The sequence below is a fragment of the Glycine soja genome, chromosome 7, assembly GCF_004193775.1.
Source record: "Glycine soja cultivar W05 chromosome 7, ASM419377v2, whole genome shotgun sequence".
Taxonomy (NCBI): domain Eukaryota; kingdom Viridiplantae; phylum Streptophyta; class Magnoliopsida; order Fabales; family Fabaceae; genus Glycine; species Glycine soja.
This window is the reverse complement of record NC_041008.1, coordinates 4619625-4637680: the sequence shown is the minus strand read 5'-3', so window position 1 is coordinate 4637680 and position 18056 is coordinate 4619625. Positions and strand designations below refer to the sequence as shown.

General features: G+C 29.5%; 2 protein-coding genes across 2 annotated transcripts; both read left to right on the top strand.

Annotated features, from left to right (window-relative positions):
- Positions 1-2191: 2191 nt before the first annotated feature.
- On the top strand, positions 2192-6536 carry LOC114419182. The gene is made up of 5 exons (XM_028384828.1): positions 2192-2295; positions 2464-2512; positions 2815-3467; positions 4194-4344; positions 6356-6536. The coding sequence occupies exons 1-4, from the start codon at positions 2290-2292 to the stop codon at positions 4341-4343; spliced, it is 858 nt and encodes a 285-aa protein (XP_028240629.1). The 5' UTR covers positions 2192-2289; the 3' UTR covers position 4344; positions 6356-6536.
- Positions 6537-11747: 5211 nt separating this feature from the next.
- LOC114418282 (cytochrome b5-like) lies at positions 11748-16911 on the top strand. The gene is made up of 4 exons (XM_028383548.1): positions 11748-11843; positions 12029-12129; positions 16149-16215; positions 16347-16911. The coding sequence occupies exons 2-4, from the start codon at positions 12043-12045 to the stop codon at positions 16619-16621; spliced, it is 429 nt and encodes a 142-aa protein (XP_028239349.1). The 5' UTR covers positions 11748-11843; positions 12029-12042; the 3' UTR covers positions 16622-16911.
- The last annotated feature ends 1145 nt before the right edge of the window (positions 16912-18056 follow it).

Genomic DNA, 18056 nt, shown 5'->3' with positions numbered 1-18056 from the left:
ATTACCATTGATTAGGTCTTAAAGATGAACCTAGGGTCGTTTTCTGGTTAGCTGTAGTCTCGTAGAAGTGATTCACGTTGGAAGACTATGCTCACAATTAATGAGTAACCTCACAAATTAAGAACACTACTATTGGGCCTAAACTAGAAAGAGTTAAAATTTGTGAAAAATAATGAGTTGGTGGAGTTATTTCAAAGAAGTAGGAGACCATTATTTTATCTTTAAGATTGACTTTGAAAAGACTTATTATTTTGTGATTCGGTTTTTTTAGATAGTATATATGTTATAGGGATTGGGGTTTTGAGAGATGAGGAACTTGGATTTGAGCATGTATACTCCATGGGGCAGTTTTGTGTATTTTTAGAAGATTAAGGCAAGGAAACCTCTCGTCTCCTTTCTTATATTGTCTCATCTGCAAGGCATATATCTTGTGTGTGTTGTATTTCTCCTTTAAGAAAGATAATAATTACTTATTTCTGTCTTGCACGATAACAATTCGTATATGGTACGTATGCAGTTTACGCTAAATCTAGCCTAATGATATTTTTGCTCATTATACCCAGTTTAGCTCTCTTTAAAGTAGGGAAAAGTTGCATCATGTTCGACATTTTTTTTAAACATTGTGGTATGATCAATACGGATTATGCGTAACATACACTATTGTGTTTCAGGGTTTTCTTCGACTTCAATAGTATTTTGAAGTTGATAAAGGTTAGATTGTGAACATGGTTTAAGGCCAACATAGACAATGTTCAATGTTTTTTTTTATGTATTAATCTTGTAATGTGTCTTTATTTGTATCTTTAGTTTTATCTTGTTATACTGACGTATTCAAGTTAAAGTACATTTACTCTCTTAATATAAGGTTTTGCTTAAAAATTTATACATTACAAATATATGAATATTATAAAGTATTATACTAACATTTAATATATATATATATATATATATATATATATATTAATAATATATATCAATATACCCTATAACACTAGCATTGATATATTTTTAGGGGGAGACACTTGTGAAAACAATTGGATTAATGTAAGAAATAATAACTATAAATTTTGGACTATGAATCATACATAAATGATGAATATTAAAAGTAAAATGAATAAATTTTTAAGTGGTTATGTGACCATAACTCATAATAATAAAACATTCTCACAGCAGGATCAGTCATCCTATATATATTGTTAATATAAATCTACAATGTATATATTAGAAGTTTAATTTTTGTAGGATAAAAGTTATATTACAAACATTAATCCAATATCATTTAAATAATTAGTATATGAATCACAAATTCCTGTGATCTCTCTCTAGAGAGCATTTTAGGCATAGATTTGCTCGATGAAGCAATCATTAATTTGGATCAGTTTTACATGATAAATGTTGTAAAGTCAAAGAAATTGGTGAAACGAAGCTACCTTAGATTGATCAAGTTTAAACCTTCTAGTAGGTAGAGTTATTCCATCACACTAGCTGTTGAAATATTTGAACATTCATGTACACACTAAACATATCAAACACATATGGCGTGTGTATATAGTGTATGGATGCACCAAAGTTATTTAATTAATCAGTACTCTATTGCAATTTACTCATTACTAATCCATCAATTCGGTTCAAGTGATTATTTCATTGAAAAGTACACACAGGAAACAATTAATTAGGAAAGGAACTAGACCAATGCCAAGTGGTTTTTAGATTGCATACCAACTGCTTGTTAAAATGAACCGTACGTAATAGCCATTTTGGGTTAAACGTAGGCAACAAAGAGAAACTAATCATCAAGTGGCCTATTGGTTTTACACCAAAATCAATTTAATTTCACACACACCGTAACGTACCTTTCAATATAAAAACTTGAGATTAAAATTAATTTGAGTAAACTTCACAATTGTATTCAATTCAACAGTGCAAAAAATCAATATTCTGCGGAAATATAATATAATCTAAAACAAACAAACAACACCAAACGTTAGTGTAAATGAAAACTTTCCATCATCAGCATGTGCAACGTGAAAGTGAACAAGTACTGATGAGAGGACTAACATGATGACTCTTGAAGCATATTATGCTACGGACACATGAACATGGCTGAACTACATGGGGGCCAGTGAACACGTGGCACAATCTAGTTCAACCACCAATGTTGGTCCTCTTTGTGAGTTTTATTCCTGTTCCTTATTATGTTGACCCCCACACTCCCCCCACTCCATTTCAATATTACCCCTGCACAGCCACATTCTCTGGCCAGCTTTTCTGATCTGAGCGAGAAAAACAATGAAGGTGATTGAATTGAAACCATGCATACAACCTTTTTTTGTTTCTCATGCATGTTCAATTTTAGTTGTACTACTTTTCCTTCAATTCAGTCCTCCTTTACATGGAGGTTGGAGGTTTATGATCATATATAGGTATTCATGTTAACTATCTTCATCACTTGTTTTGTCACAGATCTTCAATTGGGTTCACAAGAGGTTTCATCATCATAACGCTCTGAAAGGTTTGATTGACCTCTATGTATAACTTCTCTCATTTGCAATTTAAAAAACCACACCCTTCACAAGCTACAAATATATATGGTGCCTTTAAACAAATCTTCATGATATGTATATACTGTTTTTTTTTTCTTTTTTTTCGAGAGCGTAACATCTTCTCTTCTTTGCTAAAACTTTGGTATTTAATTAATCGAGTCAAATGGGATCATGAGATCCATGTAGTCCACCTGACCTAATCAGATAAAGTTTTGTTTTTGTTGTAGTACTGTCATGTTTTCTTCTAATGAATCTTTTGGTTTTCATACAGATGGGTTTGCTTCAAACATGAAAAAGACTGAACCTACAATTAACAACGCTGATAGTCAAGCTTTGCTGAAACAAGTAGCCCTCACTGAATCACTTGGTGGATGGGAAGATGGCATTCTAACCATTGGCACTCTTGGCTATGATCCCTTGAAGAACATCAACCCTCACAAAGAATACTTTGCTTTGGAGATTGAAGTTGAACAAGAAGATGGTGAAGGAGAGAACATCATGGTCGATGATCATGAGGAGGAGGAAAAGGACTATAATGCTGAGCACGAGGAACTGAATCCATTGATATACAACTCATTTGAGCACAACTTTGAGAATGTTGTTAGTGAAAACAACCATGATGATGGGGATGTGGTTGGAAGCTTCAATAATGAAATTGTTGTGGCTCCACCAGTGATCTCTTATGAAGTAGTGGAAGCAAACGATGTGGAAGCTGATGAAAAGAAGAAGAAAGGAGAAAGGATCACACTAGCTGATCTCTTCTTGGCTGACACTGATGTTAAGATAAAGCTTGACCCTGCCAAAGTCTGCCACCTTGCTTCAAGTGAAAAACCAAACCTTAAAGCAAAGCATGGACTCTCTTTTGCCAAGAAGCTCATTCCCCGTGTTAAGGACAATCCCCATCCAATGAAAGATATCAAAAAAGTAAGTTGTTACTATAGGGGGGAAAAAATCATGCACTCATAATTTGATATTGGATTAATTTTCATTGATATAACATTTATTTAACAAAAGTGAGACTAAGTTGAATTTCTATGTATTGGCAACGTAAATTTTACATGATATCAGCTAAATCATTAGTAATATCATTTTTAAAATAATTATTATAAAAATTAATAAATTAATAACTATTTATAATAATTTATAATTGAATAAAAATATAAAAACTCTTTACAATGTGAGTATATTAACTAAACTATTAGCATAGATAGCATAGATATTATGGATCTACAATAACATTGCGATACATTATATATCTTAATAGATAATTTTGTTAATATAGAAAATTAATATATACTACCAATATATCAAATGTTACTACAATATATTTTTCTAAAAATATAGACTCAATATTTATACCTATACTTTAATTTCTGCTAGACAAATTGTTATATCAATGGTTACAATTTTGTTGTCTATTTTTTCCATTGATAAATAATATTACTTGTAGCCCGTGCCTCATTCACTAGCTAGAAACTGGAATTAAAACTCTTCAACGAATATGAACAAATTAACTAGCCGGACCAAGTAAAAAATATTGTTTTTTTTCTTGGATCATGTATATAGTGTTGGAAAGTTCAATCTGATTAAGCCGCTAATTGCAGATATTGCTTGAATAAGTTTGATTAAGTAATTTGTAATGCTGTGTAGCTGATGAAGAAGATGTTGAAGAGGAAAATCCACCCGGATCTTGATGTCAAGAATCACAAACCAGAAGGTCAGGAAGTGAGTGTAGCAGGAGTAAACAATGATAATCACATGAATGAAGGCAATGGCTCAAGTTATTTCCTTCCAATTTAAGGTATGGTAGTTCCAAATTCCCTTTTCCTGCAATGCATTCATTAATTTGCTTGTTTCAAAAGATGTACAGCAAATCATGGATTGTAGCCAGTTTAATTGTTTTCATCTATTAAAACAGTTCCTTTTTTTTCCCTTATTCTAAAATAATATCTTTAATATGGTTTTTCTTACTAATTTTCTCAACACAAGACGTTATATACAGTTGGTTGCATGTCCCGATAAGGATGTCTATAGATATTTCTTTTTATAGTTTGGAACAAGAATAGTCGACAATGAAGCTCGTCTATTTAATTTCTTCAAAATTTCCACCTAGGATTTCTTATAATTTTAACCTATATATTTTGACCTAAAGATAAAAGAGTGCATGCACTAATGTCTCTTCATACTTTTGACCTAAAGCTCGTCTATTTATCTTTAGGTCAAAAACTAATGTCTCTTCATACTTTTAATTTATTGGCCTTGACTTAGTAACATATTTTTGGATGAGTGATGCTACTCACATTCACTGATTAGTAAGGAAAGAAGAAAAAGATAACACTCTAGAGGCAATAAAAGTTTATATATTAATATAGACATTGATAGTGGTATATTCGGGTTTCTTATATTTATGAAAATATTCTTTAATAATTGTATATTTATCCGTTGGTACAGGTTAATATATCATATTATTATGTTAAACTCATAATATTTTTTTTAACAAATCAATTTTCATTAGTCAAAGACTGCTAATCAAAACTAGCTCTATGACAGGCAAATTTTTTGAAATTATATATAAAAAATGGTATTAAAATCAACGTTTTGCATATGCGATTATCGTTTGCTTTTGTATCTCCAAATAGGATTTTTTGTTCATTCATAATCTTTATGAGAAACCTTGGCAAGTAAAAAAGAAGCTCTTACATTATTTTTCTCTGCTTTTCTCATTAAACTAACACTACGGTTTTTTGTTCTTCAACCACAAGATGATCTTCTCGATTTAACAAGTTACAGCTTTGTATATTTTCCACACTACGTATACCATACTAAACAGATATGCATCATGCATGCATTTTCAAGCGAGAAAGATACAGGGTCCAAAAACCAGTTTCCAAAATGTCAGTTTCCATGTGATAGTAATCCACCAATTATTTATAATCCATGGGTCCCTCCCACAAAATAACACTGAAAAATCCAAACAAGGAGATCAAAATAACATCTTCTCATCCATCTTTAAAGTGGCAATCACGTATTGCATGTAGTCCTCTTGTTGTGACCTTTTGCCAGCCAATATAATAAAAAATGTAGGGACAAAAAGCCAGGCAATTTATCTAGTTTTATTGACATTTTTTTAATACTAATGCATATGACAATTAGCTTATTAGAAGACTTTTTGACTATTTGAAAACTGTAATGTAATTGTGTGCATGATCCAGTTAAGAGTGCTAATTTGATTTAACAAATCATGCATTTTTACAAAAAAAAAATACATAATAACTTATAAAATTTTCCTCTCTTGTATATTTTACTTTTTCTATCATGCATTATTTATTTTTTCACACATTTTTTATTTTCTTCTTATTTATAAAAATTATATAAATATAATTTATCATTTCATTAATGCTACTTAATTGTAGAAGCCATATGTTATAGCTATATTGTAGGATTTGATGGAAATATATAAAAGTAAACAAAAAGACGTACACATGATCTTCAGCTTGTCAGTTGTCACGAGGACAATCGTGTTTTGTATAGGCATTCTTCTCATCATATAGCTATTATTGGGGTAAAAGTAACTACATCTACATGATTCTTCGATGAGTTCGATCTGAAAAGGAAGAAAAAGAAACTGGTATTTTTTAATTAATATTATACCCACACACACACTTTTTCAATTCTTTTATACTAATTAACAAAGTTTATATAGCTAATTGGCCATTTATAAAATGACGTGTCAAATAAATAAAATTATTTCTCTCTCTATTTCATTCGTTATTGGAATTAATTGTATTGAAATAGTTTCTGGCTTGTTGCAGGTACTAGCTAGCGAGTATTGAGCTGCTGGGAGTATCACTGTTTAATTATCTGAAAACGTAGATTTGTTTATGATATATGTAAGATCAAATACTTAGATTTTCTTCTTGTTTTTTTATGACCAATGCATTGAACCCATGTGATTCTGTAATCTGTGGTATCCCTTTCTTTCTGTTGGCTTTAGGGTGTATTAGATTAGAATTTTAAAATATTTTTTCTTATAAAAAAATTTGTAGTATTTAATTGTGATTTTTAAATAGTATAAATAAGTTTTGTGATATTTAATTAAGACTTTTAAGATTTTTAAGGAAAACAATAAAATCTAATGGTATTTAATTAGAATTTTTAATAACTTATAAAAAAAATTGGTATTAAAAAATATATGAATTTCAATGGATTATTTTTTAAGAAGGATTTCAATGAATTTTATCAGAATTTTTAGTACAAAATATCTATCAACCAATCTCATTCAAACTCTTTAAATTTTGTTAAACTTTTTTCTTTTCTTTTTTATTGGTTATCGGATTTTATTTCTCTCATCACATATGTCATATTCTCTTTTTAATATTTTTCAACATGTATGTGTCATATATATTTCTCTTATTTTTAAGAATAAAAGAATATCAAATATATTTCTTTCCTATGCACTTTTTTCTTTATTTTCTAAATTAAATGAATATTTATCTTATGTGCTAAGACTAATTATACTTTTCTTACACGGATTAGGAATTTATGTCCATAACCTGTTCGACACAATATTTCTGTGACTATCACCCTTAATTTCATCATTCACATAACTCATAATTCTCCTATTAATTTTTCATCATCATTGTTTTCTTCTAATATATATTTATTATTGCATCTCATTTAACACATGTCATTAAATTTATCGAAATAATTATAATAATTAAAAAAATCAAAAAACCAACTTATAATTTAAAATTATAATTCAAATCCAAAAATGAGAATAAGAAAATGTTATTACAAGAAAGATTGCTACAGGAGGACATAAAATTAAAATTAATATAACTATTAAAAGATTAAAACAATATTTTGGTTATATTTTTTTTATTCAAATCTCATCATTTCTTAATTTTTTAACTAATTTTTGTAATTTTAAATGTGTTTTTAAAGATTTACAGGATCTTTTTAAATCTTATAAATTTATAAAGTTATTTCAAATCCTTTAAATTTTTATGATATAAATTCATTAAAATTCAAATTATGATAAAAGTTTTATAAAAAAAATTAATAAATCATAATATTTTTATATAAATTTAGAAGACTTTTTTATGTTAAAATAATGTATAAAATCCTAATTTAATTGACCCTTGCTTTAATTTGACGTAAGGAGTGGATGTCTCTAGTATATGTGCCTTCGTTCGGGTTTATATTTTGGCACGCCTTTATGCATAGTTTTGGATGATAATTAATTGGCTTTAATGCATGCAAGCTGAGCATTTTATGGTGCAAAGAAGGAAACTTTCTACAACAAAATGACAAATAAATAAAGTCATGCAAAAAATAATGTGAGAGTGTCCCAACCCCCCAGCTAGCATGAATACATTAACGTTACCATGCAGTATTATTTATTAATCTTTTAAAAATATATATTTGTTATTTTAAAAGTCTTAAATAGTTCTAATTTCATGCTCTTATTAATTTCTTTCTAATTCTTAAACATTTCATACACTAATTATATATGAGAAAAAAATAATAATGGTCATATTAAAATGTTAAAAATAGTTTCAATATAAAAAATAATATTAATTGTATTATATGTTATTTTTTGTTAACTTTCTATGAATAATAGTTAAAATATCAATAATTAAAAATCATTTAATAATATCAAATATTATGATATTAATAAAAATATTTAAACTTATAATTTCATAAGTATTGTTATTAGGGGAAGTAGCTTGAGTCTCTTTTCCACAATAGGATCATTGAACATTTCTTCCGATTTATTATTGACAGGGTTAACAACTAAAGGCTAATTAAGCAATTAGAAGTCCAAGTATTTTTTATAGGGAGGGTAACTCTTGCATAATCTATTATCCAAGCCCTGTTAAGTTATCTGATGCAGTTGACTTTGTTGTCGAAATCAGTGTGATGTGCTTCATCAAAATTGGAGAATAAAAGATTAATTTGTTTAAATTTATTTATTAAAAAATATATATTTTTTAATTAAATATAAGTAATTTTTTAATATATTTATTTAAATTAAATAAACTTACCCAAAAAACAATCCCATCTAAATTAATTGGAAGTTAGTTTACAGCCCAAAACATAGGTGAATTGGGCCTGAGATCCTCTTAGGCTGTGAACATGATTTTCTTTTCTTGATGAAAGTCGCTTAGAATATGTGCTATGTAAGACTTATGGGTGTAGCTGGTCAAATCAAAATACAAGTGTGGTGATGTCATTATATATTTTCAAAATAGATGTGCATGGACTGACTCAATTTTTTGGTATGGTGGGTTGGTAATGTGAGTGTTGTATTTTAATTTGATAAGGTGTGCCTACTCATTGTATGGGATACCTGAAATTATATCATTATACTTTATGGACTTGAAGTTGGACTAATGATTATATCACACTTTCGTGATGCCATCAAGTTTTACATCCAAGACTTGACAAATTTCTTTTACCGCAATCAATTAATGATTGAATTTAGGGGTTGGGCAAGAAATGCTTGATTTTTCAACCAATATGAAGGATATGATTGATTATGAGGTTTTACTTATGTTGAGAAAATTAACCAATGTTTCTAGGCTCTAGCAATTACAGGAATGGTGATTGACACGATTACATGAAGCAGGAAATCTCATAATAAGTATCTAAGATAAAAAGTCACATGCATAACACATACCATTATACCAATAAGGAGGAGTGTTTTCAGATTGATGATTTAGATAGAAAATTTCAAAACCCAAAAATAAATAGGAGTGAGAATGTGTAAATAAGATTATTAACCCACATACTAATAAACGCACTCAATTAAAAAATAATAAATGTGAGTGCTAATAGTCTCAAACCTAGCATAGCTGAGTATGACTTGTTAGGTTACAAATTATATCTGCAGTCCTATTTCAAACTGAAATTGATTAGATTTCATAATGCATTGATTGATACTTTAAAATGACAAATTAATTTGAATAAACAAGTAGCAAGTGGTACCTTCTTATAAAACTAAGAGACAAGTTTAATTTTCCATAAAACAAAAAATATAAATAGTAAAAGAATAAAAATTCTTATGAAATTCAATATAGAGCCATTTATTATTTATTATTAAACAAATAAATTTAATATTAGTAACTAAATTATTTGGTTATTTAAAGGAAAAAGTAATTAATAAGAGCTCAATTGATATATGCACCAACTTTAATTTGTAAAAAACATTACACACTCAATCAATCCCAAATGTCAAATATTTAAAAAAAATGTAAGTTTTATTTTATAATTATCTTCAAAATCACACATACCACATAAATTGTGATTGATTGATAGAGTAAAAAAATTGCATATAACAATTAAACTCAATAATAATGTCTTCAAGTTTACAAATATTTGATATTTTAGTTCTGTCAGTATTTTTTTTCAATTTAATGCAGAAATATTTAAAAAATTATAGTGTGTACCAATTTAATTTCTAACAACATTATTAATAATTTAAATTAGTCTACTAAATTTTTTAATTATTTTAAATTTATTATCTTATAAAACTAATTTATGACCTTCAGAGTTAATTAGGTAAAATATTATTTTTTAAAATGAGATTAGAATAAATTTTTATATTTTATAAATTTATAAAATTTTAAAATAATCATCTTAAAATTTATATATAAGGTGATTTTTAATAAATTAGTAATATAAAAAATTTAAATACTTTTTATCTGTCTTTTTTCTCCTTAATAATAAATTTCTCTTTATTATTATTAGTGGAGAGAGATGCTTCATATCTCTTTACTTATTTTAACTAAAAAGATAAAAGAAAAAAAATATTAGAAGTTATAAACAAAAACTAATAACATAAGAATAGTAGATAGTTATTAAGAGAGAAGTAATAAAAATTTAAAAATGGAGAAAAGATAAAATAGTCTAGTGAAATGTTTAGACTAAATGAAGGTATTTTCTTTATTATTATTATTATTATTATAGAATAGATTATATATTATTATTATCATTACTATTATTATTATAAGACTACAAATATATACTTTTAATAATCTTACTTTTTTTTGTTGAATAAGAGATAATCTTATTTGAATCATCTAAATTTTCTTAGCTAAAATTTTAGGAGATGTTTATTTCACGAAATTTTATTAAATTCTTGAAAATGTAAAAATGATAATATATTATTTCATGTTTGTTAAAAAGATAATAAAAAATATTTCTAGGCATAATGCATTCCTCTTAATTCACATTACACAAATTTTTTCATCTTCATATTCATATATAAAAGGAACAAAAATCTTATATTTTCATATGAATATTTAAAATAATTTTTCACTTTTCACTATTTTACCTTATTTATCAATTTATTAAATGTTTTTATTTTAAAATTAAAATAAATTTACAAACATTCCTAAGAATTAAAAATATTTATCAAATATTTTGATGTTGGTTACTTTAAATGTTGCTCCTTTAATACATTTTTTTTATACAAATGAGGTGAGGGTAAACAAGGTACAAACACACATTTCAAACTTTGATTTTAATGATCTAAACAAAATGTTAGAATGGATGTTTCTCTCCTATACATGTTCCTTTTCTTTCTTTTTATTTGTTTATTTAATAGATACCCAAAATTTGATATAATTAATTTGTTGAAAGTTGAGATTGGGTTGATAAACAAATTAGTTGAATTAAAAATATTTTAATAAAATTAATAACTAAATTAATTAATAAATATAAAAAAATATGATAAAAATAGGAAAGTAAAATAAAAAAAATTATAAATTTAAAAGCTGTATGAACTAACATTTAAAAAATTATCAAAGCACTATAATTTAATAAAATAAACTCTTTTTCAAACAAACTTTAGTCAAATAAGTCTGTATCAAAGAAAAAAAAGGTCTGTACCAAAAATATTAGTCAAATATCCACCAAAAAACAGTAATTAGTCAAATAAATTACAAATTAATTTATAAGTTTTATAAAATATTCAATACACAAATGAATGAATCTAATTAATAGTTTAATTTATATAATAAAAACTATTCCAACTATTTAATATTACATTTATTACTATCTTTATTTTTTTTTATAAAAAGTATTTAAAAATTTAAAAGATAAGATTGTGATGAATAAGATTAATATTATATTTAATATTTAACATTTAAATAAATAAATAAAACTTGGACTTTTCAAATGTACAAAACAAAAAGCATTATAAGTAGTTTAAGGTTGCTGAGAAAGACAAACCACATCACGGGTAAAAGTGTTGTCCCAAAGAAAGACCATCTTTCTCCTTTCTGTCATCACCGTGTAAGAAATTTCTTCTTCAACTTTTCCCTTCAATGGTTGTGCCTTTAGTTATTTTTCTCCATTGTTTAGCCTTTGTAATCTGATATTTTCAGTATTAAACTATTATTAGTTTCCCTGTTGTGTGTTGTATTTTATGAATAACGTGTGAATTGGGAATGTGGTGTGATTGGTTTTTCTGTGGGCAGTGGAAGAGACTGAGATGGGTTCAAAAACCAAGACTTTTACCTTTGAGGAGGTGGCTAAGCACAATCACAGGAAGGATTGCTGGATTATAGTCAAAGGGAAGGTCAGTTTTTGTTTTTGTGATCTGAATTTGGTTTCTGTCATCAATTTGATTCTTGATCTGTTTTCCTTAGTTGATCTGTTTTTGTTTATTGGATGAATCTGATGTGTGAATAATCTATGGTTGAATTGCATATTCATGACTTTATCTTACTTGATTTGACTAATCCTCGGGGGCTTCAAAATTTCCCTCATACATGGTTTGGGAGTGAGGTGGATAGGGTTCAATATATTCAGAAAAAAACTTCTGCCTGTGGGTTTGAATAAAATCCATTAATTGAATTTGAATCCCTTAAGTTGTTAAAAAAAATTAAATTTGTGTATGGAATCTAATTTTTAGAATTTTGGTATAAAAAATAATCCCTAACTCTTTTATCAATTTAATCCCCAAGCATGACATGTACGGCTGTAATTATGGGGTTATAGGAATGCCTGATAAAGATGAAGATGAGACAGCCATTACGGTTGGGGAGTGTAATTTAAAACCATATTCTGAGTTTGACAAAATATGTGTCTATGCTAGTCCGCGTAGGATTACAAAGTTCAAGACTGATTTCATAGTTACATTGGTTTTAAATAGAATTTAACTTTTAAGTTTGTTGTAAAACAAGAACAAATAATGAATTATGAATAAGGAAAAATCATTTAGAGAGAAGATATAAGGATAATGTAGAATCTCTGCTTGAAATTGAATAAGAAAAGAAGAAAAAAGGAAAAAGTAAGGGCAAAATATTTGTTATAATGAAATATATTGAAAGCTGGATAAATCACGGGGTTTGCAACGGGAATATGCTATTTAATGATTTACAAAGTTGTCTAGGCATAATTAAATGTCATATATATACCTTGTAAGAACTGGACTGTCTTTTTTTTCCTTCTCATTTTGGCATTATAGCATCCAAACAAAGCACTATCTAGTATTATTGTATTCTTAATTTTGGTGAGGGATGTGACTATCAGGATTGAGAGTACAAATTTCTTTCATAAACTATTTCTATGATAAATCAGTGTCACCTTATCAGCCATTGAACATGAATGAATTAACATGCGCCTGGTTGGTAAGGAGACTATATTTGATGCTTGTTGATCTTGTTATGGTCTATAACTCCTGGCTGGTGAGTCTTTTCACAAACTGACATTGATTTGACAAATTATTTATTAAGGAATAGGATTCTCCTGCTTAAAAAAGTGGAAGTTAAATCAGTTATTTTTCAAGTGCTCATTACATATTGTCATAACACTAAGTGAGTTAACTAGATTCATAAACTAATATGTCATTTCCTATCCAAAAGAAGATTTTAGGAAAATTGTCCTAATGGGGCTCTTTTTAGAAAGTATTTCTCACAATGGGTCTGTTTCAAAATAATTTACAATATGGGTCTGTTATTTTACGTAAAATACATGCAAACCGCCAGTGTTATTGGCGAGAAGCCCCCTGTGTGCAACATGTGCCGAAAACGCCACTACCACTGGCGGAATAGCCAGTGGTCTCGCTGCTTGTGCTGGCGATATAGCCATGCATTGGATGCAACCAGTTTGGCTGGCAATTTTCAGAGGGGGCGAGACACGTGGCAGCAGGCACAGTGTATTTCGCCATTACGAATAACGAAATACTTTCGTACGGAAAATTTTTTGAACTTGAAACGGTTGTAACTTTTGATAGGAATGTCCGTTTAAGGTCCATAATATGTTAAAATGCTCAAAATTAAATGAGGAATCCCCTGAAGTAGCTGAAAAATAGGATTTAAGATTAAAAAATCGGTTGGTTGAATCTTAAATCCTATTTTTGGAAAAATGAGTTGACCAAATCCCCTTCGTGAATTTTTCAGGGAATTCCTCATTTAATTTCGAGCATTTTGATTTATTATGGGCCTCAAACGGACATTCCTATCAAAAATTACAACCGTTTCAAGTTCAAAAAAAATTTCGTACGAAAGTATTTTGCCATTCGTAATGGCAAAATACACTGTGTCTACTGTCACGTGTCTCGCCCCCTCTGAAAATCGTCAGTCAAACTGGCTACATCCAGTGCATGACTATATCGCCAGCACAAGCAGCAAGACCACGCACGGGCTATTCCGCCAGTGGCAGTGGTGTTTTCGCCACGTGTTGCATGCAGAGGCTTCTCACCTATAACACTAGCGGTTTGCATGTATTTTACGTAAAATAACAGAGTCATGTTGTAAATTGTTTTGAAACAGACCCATTGTGGGAAATACTTTCTAAAAGGAGTCCCATTAGGGCAATTTGCCAAGATTTTACTTTCTTTTTTGATTGAAAACGAACCAAATTCTACTTTGTTAGGACAAGTTGTTCGTCTGTAGTGTTGGCCACTGCATATTCGTTGGCCTGTATACTTTTTTTTCTCTTCTAATTATTAAAAGAAGGAATGTTATTGAAGAGGAGAAACCACACACCCTCGTAAAGGGAAAGCAATGAAAGAAGAAAATCTTCAAACTACAATTCTACCAAATGAAGCTTAGCCAAAAAATTCTTACTCTCCAGGTTTCCTAGAGGACCTAGACTTTAAATCTCCCAAAGCTTTTGAGCACAACTTATTAAGAGGTGGTGAATGGGAATGATCACCTTTCCGCTCGCCTTTTAACTTTACATGGTATCAGATATCAATGTCTCCATCAACAAAGTACAAACACCTATGCATCCATCAACACTCCACCCCCTTCAAGCACTCAAAATCTCAATCTTTCCAAAATACCTCCACCCCTACTCAATACCCTTCTCTTGTGATTTCTACCAAATAAAAAGAAAAAATATGTTGCTAAAACTCTTGATTTCAATTGTCAAAGATTATTTTCTCTGGAAATCCTCATTCATTCCCGTGCTTACTTAAAGCCTATAATGTTTTCATCCTATTGAAGGCTACCACACCACCACCTCTATCTAATCAGGATGATACTGATTCTTCCCTTCCTAGTTATCAGCAAAAAAGAAATGATCCTTGTTGGTAACGTCATAAATGTCAATCATTTATGTGAAAGGCAACCATGCCATTGCTTGAATGTTCTATTTAGACTGTCTTTACTCTTAGAGAGAAATATGAACTCATTGGTGGTTAGTTTAGGAAACTTTAGGGACTAGTAATGCTATTGAGCCTATAAAGTTATGTTGTTGCTACCAGAAACAACATTGTTGAAATAAATATCTGACTGTAAATTGACTGGCCAATCAAATGGTTAAGCTGTTTTTTTTTATATATTTCTGTTTACACATTATCTGACAATTAAATGTATTAATAATATTCTGCACTGCAGAAAGGGTGGATAGAAGGGGTATATATAAAAGAAAGACTCTACTAGATAGAATAAGGTAGTGCATATGTTTGAGTTAACGTTGAAGGAATATCTAAGGTACTTTTGCTAAAGCATCCCCTTTGTAACTTCTCCATTTAGATGTGTTGGAATTCATGCTACCAATATTTAAAGGTATGTTTGCTTCTCCGTTCTAACATTGGTCACACAAATTCTAATTTCTAACACATCTAAATAGATAAGTTACGATGAGGATGTTTTGGCAAAAGTACCTTGATATCCCTCCAATGTTAACCCAAGCATACACTACGTTATTCTATCTAGTAAAAGTTTTTCTTTTATTCCCCTTCTACTAACCCTTTCTGCGGTGCAAAAATATTATTAATCCATTCAATTATCAGACACTGTATAAACAATATATATATAAAGCAGCTTAACCATTTGATTGGCCAGTCAATGTATTTGAACGGAGAAGTTACAGAGGGGCTTTGGCAAAATGACATTTGAGGAATTCCAACGGTACCCCAAACAAGCTATAAATGGTTAAACAAACAACGCATACTAATTTGTACCTTTATTTCTAGATGTCAAATGCATGTTCCTAGTTCTTATCCTTCTTTTTTTCAGTTTTATAATTGGGTATCGAAACTTAAACATAAGTAGATATTCCCTTAGATTTTTCTTACAAATAGTAGGATTATATATACATCATAATAGTTTTCCTAGCATAGTAACACGCATTCCATTGATGCAGGTGTATGATGTCACCCCATTTTTGGATGATCATCCAGGAGGTGATGAAGTTTTAGTGACTGCAACAGGTAACTGGTTCATCTTGGTCAGTTTCACACCATTAATATGCAATCAAAATAATAGACACAGAGAAAAATAATCAATAAAGAAACAGAGAAAATAATAGACATGAGCTAAGAATCTTTTGTTCTTTACACAGAGAAGGATGCCACCACTGATTTTGAAGATATTGGGCACAGTGATTCAGCAACAGAGATGATGGAAAAATACTTTGTTGGTGAGGTTGACACCAACACTCTTCCAGCACAAGTTACCAGCAGCAGCAGTGTACGCCCACCAACACAAGCACCTGTCTATAACAATCAATCTTCTGGATTTGTTGTGAAGATCTTGCAGTACATAGTGCCATTGCTGATATTGGCCTTTGCATTTGGCCTGCAGTACTATGGCAAAAAAAGCAAGTCAGAAAATTGAACTTGAGTTGTGACCATTGTTTTAGTACTTCTATTATTCATAAGTCTCTAACAACAGTGTCCTAGTGGCAATAGACTGGTGCCAGTGTTGTTTCTTTTCTTTTTGGGGCATCATTTAAAAGCACTTCACTATCTCAAATATCACGCGGGGATTAATTTTGTATTTTTCATGTGTTGTGGCCTCTTGCTCAAGTTATGCTAGTTGTTCATTTAAACTCAATCTAGTATCTCGTGAATATTTTGAAATAGATTCTATTAAACCTAGTAACTGGAGTACATTATATGCTATTATCTGTTGTGTTCCTTGTTTAATTCTGTAGCCCCGGCTAAATTTTTTTTTTTTTGAAAAATTTGAATCGTTTAATAGCAGGTAACCAATATCGCAAACACCTAGGAAGTAGAAACATCTATGTTTTTCTGTGATGGTCTTATGGTTGAATTTTTGCATGACGATATTAATGTATTTCAAAATTAATTGTTTCCTTTCATAGAAACTAAATAGGTGAGATTATATTAAAAAATTTGTTTGCTTGATAAGGGTTTAACCTTGTGTTCTTGGGCTATGGTTTCTGTATAATTAGCATATTGAGCTTGTGTTAGGTTTAGATATTTTAACCATAGTTTTTCTTCTTTTTAAAGTATAATGGCGGTAACAAAGTTTGAAATTTTTCATTAAGTACTCAAAACATTATTAAACTGACCTTAGTAGATTTTAACAACAGTCAATATACCCTTTAAGAAATTTTAGCATTCTTTGTCTTGGAAGATTAATCTCATGGCATCCGGTTATAGGATACTTTGTTTTGAAGAGAGAAATAAAAGTTGTAGGCATTATTTATTTGTTTGTATAAGTAATTTTCATTGAGACAAATGCAACCAGCAGCAAGATAGTTTTTACTACTAAATATTCTTCCTCTAACGGCACCCAAAATTCTACCAAGCACATAATTTTGACTGGGGAACTCGCATTAATGAATAAGATCGTTTCATACACAAAATGTAACAGTTAGAACTTCGAAGCAAAGCTTAAGCAAATTAGAACCTACTAACGAAACCTTTTTTGGTTTTCAACAAAAAAAAGAGAAGAAAAAAAAGGGAGATGAATTTTACATTTTTGAGAAATGAAATTTCACTTATGAAAATCACGCTGAATCCCTTGTAGACCCGTTATAATTCTTTGAAAACTGACCGTAGAGCTACATATAGATGAGACTTGAGAGAGTATAAAGTTTAAGATTCGGTCCCCACATAGTGAATCCCCGTGACAAAATGTGTCATTTAGGTCTAGACATCGTTGGACCCACCTTCCTTTGTGAGCTAGAGGGCAATAAGCAAACGCAAAATCTTGTTTGTCCAACTTTGTTTGGCCCAAATATGTGCCAATAAAACACTAAACCACCCATGAACAAATTTGTCCCCTTTGTTATGTTGTCAAT

What these genes read in the sequence shown, in the direction of transcription:
- LOC114419182 (XM_028384828.1), top strand. An exon ending in TCATCATAACGCTCTGAAAG is followed by an intron (nt 2,513 to 2,814) that starts GTTTGATTGACC and finishes GTTTTCATACAG; the next exon opens with ATGGGTTTGCTTCAAACATG. An exon ending in CAATGAAAGATATCAAAAAA is followed by an intron (nt 3,468 to 4,193) that starts GTAAGTTGTTAC and finishes AATGCTGTGTAG; the next exon opens with CTGATGAAGAAGATGTTGAA.
- LOC114418282 (XM_028383548.1), top strand. Translation starts at nt 12,043, where the DNA reads ATGGGTTCAAAAACCAAGACTTTTACCTTTGAGGAGGTGGCTAAGCAC. An exon ending in GGATTATAGTCAAAGGGAAG is followed by an intron (nt 12,130 to 16,148) that starts GTCAGTTTTTGT and finishes CCATTGATGCAG; the next exon opens with GTGTATGATGTCACCCCATT. An exon ending in AGTTTTAGTGACTGCAACAG is followed by an intron (nt 16,216 to 16,346) that starts GTAACTGGTTCA and finishes TTCTTTACACAG; the next exon opens with AGAAGGATGCCACCACTGAT.